This window comes from Protobothrops mucrosquamatus, unplaced genomic scaffold (assembly GCF_001527695.2).
Source record: "Protobothrops mucrosquamatus isolate PMUCROS unplaced genomic scaffold, P.Mucros_1.0 scaffold314, whole genome shotgun sequence".
Classification (NCBI taxonomy): Eukaryota; Metazoa; Chordata; class Lepidosauria; order Squamata; family Viperidae; genus Protobothrops; species Protobothrops mucrosquamatus.
The window spans coordinates 38,481-48,256 of NW_015386654.1; the positions used below are offsets into that span (position 1 = coordinate 38,481).

A 9,776-nucleotide genomic window follows, 5' to 3' on the forward strand; every position below is an offset into this window, starting at 1 on the left:
TATACCTGTACATTTGGTTTTTCTTGCCTAAATGTAGAACCTTACTTTTTTCACCATTGAATTTCATTTTGTTAGATAGCGCCCAGTGTTCAAGTCTGTCCAGATCTTCCTGTATCCTAAGCCTGTCTTCTGGAGTGTTGGCTATTCCTGCCAGCTTGGTGTCATCTGCAAATTTGATGAGTTCCCCATCTATCCCCTCGTCCAAATTGTTGATGAAGATGTTGAAGAGCACTGGGCCCAGAACAGAGCCCTGGGGCATCCCAATACACACTTCCCTCCATGTAGATGCGGTTCCATTGAGGACCACATGCTGAGTACGGCCGGTCAGCCAGCTACTGATCTATCTGGTGGTGATGCTGTCTACCCCACATTGTTGAATATTACTTTTGAATATTACTTTTTTACAATGTTGAATATTACTTTTTTACAATGTCCTTTTTCATTATACTATATCTTTTTACATCTCTATTTGTTATTTCCCACTTCACTACAATATTTAAGCAATAATAGCACTAATAAAAGGCTTTTTTTATTTATGAAGCCCTTGGTGCTCTCTGAGCTTTGTTGTTTGCTTGCAGATATTTCATTACCTGGCTATGTAATGTCATCAGTGCAACACTGATGAAGTTTGTTAGTTCAACCCTGAGCTTTATATATACTGCCCTATTGAAAGAAAAGAGAGCAGAACTCTATGTACAAAGAGCTCAAAGCTGCAAAGGTGATTTTTTCCATCTGCATCTCCTTCCCTCCATCTTCATTCCTGAAATATTCTATTTTATTCTCCATTCACAAGGGAAGCAGTTCTGTGCAAAAGCTGCTCTTTCTTAGCAAATATTGTATGTGTGTGTTTGAGAGTGCTTTATCTTGGGAAATTCTCCCACTTTGCTATGGCAGGAAAACTAAAAAAGGAAATCTTGGCTTCTTTCTTTCTTTCTTTTTTCTTTCTTTCTTTTTCTTTCTTTCTTAAAATCTTTTCTTTCTTTTTTTCTTTTTCTTTTTCTTTCTTTTTCTTCCTACAACTGAACATTGCATAAAAGGAATCGCTTTTAAGATGTATTCGCAGCCTTTCCCTTGCCACTCTCTTTGAACTACTGCTTTGTTGATTCTGTCACTCCGACTTTCTGAACTCCATCTGTCACTGTTACTAATGCTAAGAGTGGAGTTAGCAGTTCTGCAGCATGAGCTTTATTTTTTAGACTCTTTTTTATGGGGTTGCTGTTTGATGACTGTAGAGAATATAATGAGTCTTAACACAGATGACACAACCCAGGAAGTAGGAAGTCTTGACTCACTCATGGTATCAAAAAATGCAATTCACAGAATATTTATGCACTGCTCAAAATGTGGAAAATGAAAGCTTACATGACTTATCAGAAAGCTGCCATGTCTATATAAAATACAAATTTTTATTTATATCAGCTATACAGTGACCTCTGCAATGTCTCCATCACAATTTATGAATACAGTCCTTGTTCTATAACAGGGCTTTTCAACCAGTGGTACGGGTACCACCTGTGGTACATTGGCACCTGGCAGGTGGTACGCGACCATCCTAGAAAAGTGGTAGTGGGGAAGGGGAATGAGCTGAACCGGTGGCAGCATCGCACAGTCTGAGCGAGAGATGGCTGGAGCTGCAGGGCTGTCAGGGCTCAGAGGAAGCGTCAGGATCGGCACTTCTTCGGGGCTGTCAAGACTCAGCAGAAGCGCCAGGATCAACACCAGGCTCGGCGCTGATCCTGGTGCTTCTGCTGAGCTCTGAAGAAGCACCAATCAGCTGGAAAGCAGCACTGATCCTGGTGCTTCTGCTGAGCCCAGAAGAAGCGCCGATCAGCTGGAATGTTGCAGCATCTCCAGGGTCTTGTGATTTACATTCAGATGCTTGGCAACTGATTCATGTTTATGATGGTCACAGTGTCCCAGGGTCATGTGAAGTGACCAAAACTTGCTGCAACCACCCAGCAGACGGGGGGAATAAAAACCAAACACCCCCCACCCCACCCCCTGCTGCCAATCCTCAACAGAAATGCTCACAACAATGAAAACCTCGGACAGGAGGAAGAGTGCGGCCGGGCGGGCAGGCAGGTGTCTTGCTCGGCTGTGGCTTTTTTCAGTGCCATTGTAACTTCGAACAGTCACTAAGCGCACTGTTGTAAGTCAAGGACTACCTGTACTTTATCACTTTTTTCCTTTTTTTGGGGGTCATCAAGTTTTTGACACCTTGCTAGGCGACTGGTGGTACTTGGATGTTGCCATATCCTAAAAGTGGTACAATGGGTGAAAAGGTTGAAAAGCCCTGTTCTATAATGATGTATTCAAAAAGGAAATAGTTATTGCCAAGTCAGTTTACTCTTTCTCTTTCTCTCAAACAAACACACAAATATACATGAATAAGTATATTTATTATTTTATTTATTTAAAAAATTATACGGCTGCCCAACTCAAGGTGACTCCGGGAGGCTTACAAAAGTAAAACTCCAGTACAAAACCCAATATATGATACTTTTAAAATTAATGTTGAGCTTGTTCTTGGAAATGAAGCTAATCTCCTCTGAGATAAAGTAATTTCATCTTCATACATGGTGTTTGGGACATTTGTGTTTTCAATAACAGAAAGCACCTTCTTTTATTATACCTGAAAATAAAAAAAATTAGGTGTAAATCATAATCTTGTCCGCATATCATTTTTTAAAAAAATTAGGTGTAAATCATAATCTTGTCCGCATATCATTTTTATTTTGTGATAATACTTTCCTAGCTTGGAATGCATCCTTACCCAGGAAATTGATTTCACAAATATTTCTAAAGCACATTGACCTAAATAGCTATTTCTACCACTGTTTCATGATCTAAATGAACCTGCCCACTCCCCATCTAGTATTTTCTATTGGATTGCAACTCTCATCAATTTCTGTTAGCATTAATTATACTAAAGTCCAGTTAGAAAATTCTGGACTATAGAATAGTAGAGAATAGTTGTTTCATCAACAAAAGGCAGGAAATAACCCTTGGAAATAAGGCCTTTTCTTGTCTTTACAATTCTTTTTCCATGATCTTTGGAACAGTCTCCAACAACTCCAGGAATGACCAGGAAAAATATTGTCCCTGAATTCGTGGAGACTTGCAATTTGTCAGTTTTGACAGCACTAGATTAGATGGCTTGAAAATCTGACTTAGAAGGAATGATCTCCCAAATGTCTTTTTCATAGCTTTTCAATTTTTTTATTTTCAATGTATCAGTTAACAATGATTTTATTTAAGAAAATAAATATTGGTTTCTTTTTATTTAAAAATGTTTTGTACTATTATGAATTTAATTGGTTGTTATATATTGTTGTGTTTTGAAAAACAGCAATGTATTTTTATAAAATGTAAACAACTGCCATTTATAAAATGTAAACAACTGCCATGCCTAGAAAGTCAGTACTGCTAGAACAATTTAAAATGCACAATGATCTGGAACAAATTAGGAAATAGGAGGTAAGAAACACCCCTGAACAAGATCATGTTGCCCAGGTAAGTTTCAGAATAAGAAACCTTTCAATATCTGTTCAGAAAGTGGCAGTGCTTTTTTTGTCATAGAATGCACCAGAACGGAGTTCTGGCACCTTTTTTCAACAGATTTTCCAAGTTTTAAAAGTAACTTTTGAAAATTTGATGTTTGGTCCATGTGGACTTGAATCGCCCTGTCGAGTGTAGCAGGTCGGCGGCAAAATCATTAAAACGGTGCATGCGGGCTGCTTGTGTGTCGAATCCGATGCATGCGTACTTCGTCTGCGCTGGTTGTGATGGTGCTGCTCAGCTTGTGATTGGTTGTGTGGTATCGTGCTGAGTGCTTACTGCGGGTGGCGACCATTATGTTTCGTTACACAACTGACGGGGTGTGTATAGTAACTGACTATGTGCGAAAGGTAAATAATTTCTTTATTTTAAAAAATCATTGGTGAATTGAAAATCTTTTTAAAATTTTTAGTGTAAAAGTGTGACCCCAAATTTAAAAACGAAAAAAAAAAAATACTAATTACTTTTCAACCACCGGTCCTGCTAAGAACTGAATATATAATTTTTTAAATAAAAAATTAACAAGTTTTTCCATCTAGCCTGAACAGTTTCTAATGAACATATATTGCAAATATTTCTTATAGTGCTAGTGGTTCTATAATAGAATACAGAGCTAATATAGAATTAGCTGAATAACTAATGATTAACCAATATGAAAGGTTGTTTCATGCTAAATCACACAACCCATTTAGCCCAGGTTCAGCTGTTTTTTGACAGTGGCTTTCCAAAATTCTGCTATAATTGGCATTCACTGAACAACTTTCCCCAATTTGTTACTGGTCAGATGCACTGCCTACAGCTCCCATAATTGAAATTTAACTTAGCCATTTGCTGGAGGACATAATGTTGTGGAATTTTATGTGCAATGGATAGACTTTTAAACAGATTTTTTAATCAATTTGTAGAATAAAGTCTTCCAGTCTTTAAAACTTTAATCTTGATAATATGCTGTTGTTTTTCCTGGAGGAGCACTGAGCAGTTTAAACATTTTAATGAAGCTACCAAGGGAGATTTCAACAGAATATTCATATGTGCATATGATAATTACTTTTATTCTATCCATATTATGAAATTGTCACAAATAACATTTTTTTCATTTGCAATATCTCCAAAGACCGTTATTATTTTAAATGTCTAAAAGATTTTTAAAAATATGCTGATAACAGATAACAGCTAATGATATATAATATGTAATTCAGCAATGGGAAACATGCTTAATGAGATATTAAACTAGCTGGTGGAATAGTCCTTGCAAATTAGAATAAATTCCCAAATTAGACACTCTCTCTGAAGAGTATTCCTTCAGAAGATTTGTGCCCAGGAGATACAGAACAGGAAAGAAAAACAGCAAGCTGGAGTGATTAGGGCACCAGAACAGATCCCCTGAAAAAATGTTATAGTATTTGGGGTGGTCTTTAATTAAGGGAGAACAGTAAAAGTGTACAGGCACAGGTAGTCCTCAACGTATGACTACTTGCTTAGCAAGTTGTTTGAAGTTACGATCTACCTGAAAAAGGGCACTTACAACCTGGACCCAAAGTTCTGATAGCACTTCGGACACTCAGCAACATAGCTCCCTTTATGGCCATTTGCAGTGTCCCATGATTACGTGAGTGCATTTTCTGCCAGTTTTGCTGAAGATCGGCACTGCCAAAAACCCATAGCAAACAATGGGTTCGCACTTATGGTGTCATTTTCATTTAAAAACCACAGCATTGACATTTATAACTACCATGTTTGCTGAACAACCACTACAGAAAACATTGTAAAAAGGGGTTGGTCACACATGACTGACCTGTTTTACAACTATCATGATATACAGTATGACCATAATGGGCAGGCTCCATTATAGTTGCACATTGAGGACTATCTGTTGTCCTCTCTTAACGAACAAGTCACTTAATAATCGTTTGAAAATGCAACAACCCTGGAAGGGGGCTTTATAGTCTATAAAGCCCTTCCCCCATCATAAAATGTCATGATCCCCACTTTGGGCACTTACAACCAACTCGCATTTACAAGTGGTTGCAGCATCCGACAGCCACATAACTGTGATTAACAATGGTTTTATTGCTGTTTTCCGACAAAAAAAATGGCAAAAAAGTCCATTGGATATGACGGATTTGGTTGCAAAATTAAGTCAGGACGAGTAATGACCACAACTTACAAGCTAAATTTCAGGCCCAATTGTGGTTATAAATCAAGAACTCCCTGTATGCAGGTCATGCCTGGATTGAAAAATACGAACACATAGTTTTTGTCCCTCGTTTTCAGTGCTAGAATAGAGAGTCAAACATTGAAAACAAGTGTGGGGAAATTTGGGGGCATAGTTAAATTTCGGGATTTGCTGCCATCAGATTTGATGGCAAGCAATTTAAACTAGCCAAATCCATGGGCGATATAATTATCAGTGGATGCTATTTTTAAGTATAAAGGTTCTTTTTTGCCTCCTGAGTCTCAAGCAACCTACCTTTACCGTCAGCTGATAGAAATCATCAATGGAAGGTTGCCATCCAGGGCACAATGCTGCCCATGTTTGTAAAATTCCTGAATGGATTTAATTCTTCTATTTAATAGTAAACAATAATAGACCCAAATTCTACATATCCTGTAAAGTTTTGTTTATGACTGGGAGGCAAATGAAACCAGTACAGCCATTAAATTACTTCCATTAGCTCATTATATCACATGAGTTATTACTCTTTAAAATATTTCAGTGCTTCAAGAACTCAAGCTGCTGCATATGAACTCAGAATAGACTTTAGCTAGATTTGTGTTGATAGGTAGGAGCACTGGTTTTTTTATATATATATATACAGAGATTCAATACAATACAGCTCTGAAATTCCAGGAAAGATCAAGAATATATTACAGCAGTCCTCTTAAGAGTGCTACAAGAATTCCTTTAACCTTTTCAAATATTTATTTTTGACAAATATGTCATCTTATATAAAAGGTATCAATTGAAAATAACAAGATTACACAAATGGACTGCAGGACGCCTTAGAGGAAAGAAATAATAACAACATAAATGACTTTTCAAAGCAAGACAGTAGATTTAAATCACTGCTTCTGCAACTTTTTGAAAATGTGGACTATTAAATACATTCAGAAAATGTGGGCCCTGCCTCCCCCAACTTTTATCTTTAAGAGCAGGGACTTCATGCTTTTCAGTGAATGAGATAATTGTGTTAGTATATTCCTTCCATTTTCAAAATGTTATTCAGTCATTCATTTGCTTCTGTGACTTGTTCAAAATAATTTCACTTGTTTTTAAGTTTGTCCTTGTGTCATCGTATTGTCGTCTCTTTTTTGAAAGCCTTTCATTTTTCTATGTATTCTCCTTTGACTTTTCCCTTTACATTATGCATTCAAAATATTTAACCTTTAGCTTCATTATTAATGCTTCTAGCGAGCATTCTAGTATTGAATAATTGGTCTTTCTAGCAGTCCAACCTGATCTCAGACATTTTCTCCACCATCACAATTCAAAAGCATTGTTTTACATTTTGTGTAACTTGTAACCAAAAATGTAATTGCTACAATGTCATCTGGGTGACATAGTGCTTATTCCATACACAATAAACATGAGGATTCCTTGCATATGTTCCATATATTAGTTGGAGTGATAACTGGCTGTTTTTGATTAAAGATATAATGTATATTTATGCATGTGAATAATTAAAAACTGTGGAAGTTTTTTTAAAAACAATCTAAACATTCCAGGCTTCTTTTTATAGGTTTTTTTGGCTGTGGTATTTGTACAAGTAGCTCATAAGTAAGCATATTCTTTCTCAGATTGCTTTGCTGGGATTGGATGGACAGGAAGATCTGCTTTTATTTAAAGTTCTCATTCTACAGGAAATGAGTCTTAGCATGACAAGTCAGCATCAAATTCCATCCAGCTTTTCTTTCTAGTGTTCATATACTGTAGATGCCTGTTTTTTGCGTATTTGAAGATCCAATAATTATTTAGACTAATAAATGAAGTCACAGAGATTATTTCTTTTAATCCACCCAGTAAACAAAATGGTCTGCATGGATTACTATTATTTAAAGTATTACAAAAATGTAAAAACTGTAATAAATAAATAAAAACAATAAAATGCAGGTACAACTTTTAGCATAGGAAACAAAATGGTCACTATTCCAGTTAGATCTTAAAATCTTAAAACCATATTGATTTTAAAACTGTAAAAAATGCCTGAGAGAAGAGAACTGGCTTTGCCTGGTGTCTGAAAGACATTATGCCAAGCATACCACCTTGGAGAAAGCACTATATTGGTGAAGTTCCATAACTGAGAAGGTCTTGTATCCACCCTCCATATGTCACTTGGCAAAGAGTCCTCATAGGATAAAAAAGGAATACCTTTCTTGACTAAAGTGTTCCAGCAAGAATGACTTTTCATACAACATATCCAAAATCTCAGATCTGGAACCCAGTATTTAGCTTGAGAACCATAAGGAATCTATGTGGGCTTGCTTCCAGGTAAAGATGGATAGAGCTGTGCTCCAAGCTCCATTGTGCATTCCATCCTGTTTATGATATCTGTTTACATTGTATCTCCTTTATCTAAGGTGTATTTTCTTTCTTTCTTTCAGGTATCAAATCCATACAGGTCTTCAGCATTCTGTCATACGGCCCACCCAGCCAAACTGCCTGCCTTTGGACAATGTGACACTGCCTCAAAAACTGAAAGAAGCAGGTTATTCAACCCACATGATTGGCAAATGGCACTTGGGCTTTTATCGCAAAGAATGTATGCCAACTCAACGGGGGTTTGATACCTTTTTTGGCTCTCTTTTGGGTAGTGGTGACTATTACACTCATTACAAATGTGACAGCCCTCGAATGTGTGGCTATGACTTATATGAAAACGACAATGCTGCTTGGGATCACGACAATGGAATGTATTCTACACAGATGTACACTCAAAGAGTGGAACAAATCTTAGCCTCCCATAACCCCAGAGAACCTATATTCTTATACCTTGCATACCAAGCTGTTCACTCACCACTTCAGGCCCCGGGCAAGTATTATGAACGTTATAGATCAATTAATAATATCAATCGGCGCAGATACGCTGCTATGCTGGCATGCTTGGATGAAGCTATCAACAATGTGACCCATGCATTAAAGCGATATGGTTATTATAGCAACAGTGTTATAATTTACTCTTCAGACAATGGAGGCCAGCCAACAGCTGGTGGAAATAACTGGCCTCTCAGAGGAAGCAAGGGTACTTACTGGGAGGGAGGGATTCGAGCCATTGGCTTTGTTCATAGCCCTTTACTTAAAATAAAGGGAAGTATATGCAAGGAGCTTATACATATAACTGACTGGTTTCCAACACTTATTACCTTAGCAGAAGGGCAGATTGATGAAGATATACAACTGGATGGCTATGATGTGTGGGAGACCATCAGTGAAGGCAGGCGGTCTCCAAGAATAGATATTTTACACAATATTGATCCCATATACACAAAAGCCAAAAATGGTTCTTGGGCAGCTGGCTTTGGAATATGGAACACTGCCATTCAGTCAGCCATCCGTGTAAACCACTGGAAACTACTAACAGGAAATCCAGGATATGGTGACTGGGTCCCTCCTCAATCTTTTAGTAATGTTGGCCCCAATCGCTGGCACAATGAACGGGTTTCATGGACAGCTGGTAAAACTGTGTGGTTGTTCAATATCACGGCTGATCCTTATGAACGAGAGGATCTTTCTAGGAAATATCCAAGTATAGTCAAGCAGCTGCTGCGAAGGCTTTCCCAGTTCAATAAGACAGCCGTTCCTGTTCGCTACCCACCTAAAGACCCCAGGAGCAACCCAAATTTTAATGGAGGAGTGTGGGGCCCATGGTTTAAGGAGGATAAAAACAATAAGATATTAAATAAAAACAAACTGGGTAAAAAACAAAAAACCAAGAAGAAATCTAATAGGCAGCAAGGACATTCCTTGAATTGCCTTATAAATCAATGATTTTAGCTGGAGTTTTATGCTGCAATTCTTATACTTACCTTCATCAAAAGCATTATAAGCTGACTTCCAGGTAAAGGTGTGTAGCCTCAGGATGTCATTGCTGACATGGAAGTGAAATGTTCTCCAATGTTTGTAATTGAAATATCAACACCAAAATGTCATTTTTGCATTCCTGCAGTTTTTGTTTAGGCTTTAATTGGAACAGAATAATCCATTTGTAAGATGTGGTTAA

The 9,776-nt window shown here is 37.4% G+C and overlaps 1 protein-coding gene across 1 annotated transcript in view; it reads left to right on the top strand.

Annotated features, from left to right (window-relative positions):
• Positions 1-9,544, top strand: part of ARSJ (arylsulfatase family member J) — an 18,894-nt gene extending 9,350 nt beyond the window's left edge. Inside the window, exon 2 of the mRNA XM_015815096.1 lies at positions 8,161-9,544. Coding sequence (XP_015670582.1) covers positions 8,161-9,544 — 1,384 coding nt within the window. The remainder of the gene's footprint in view (positions 1-8,160) is intronic.
• Positions 9,545-9,776: the final 232 nt, after the last annotated feature.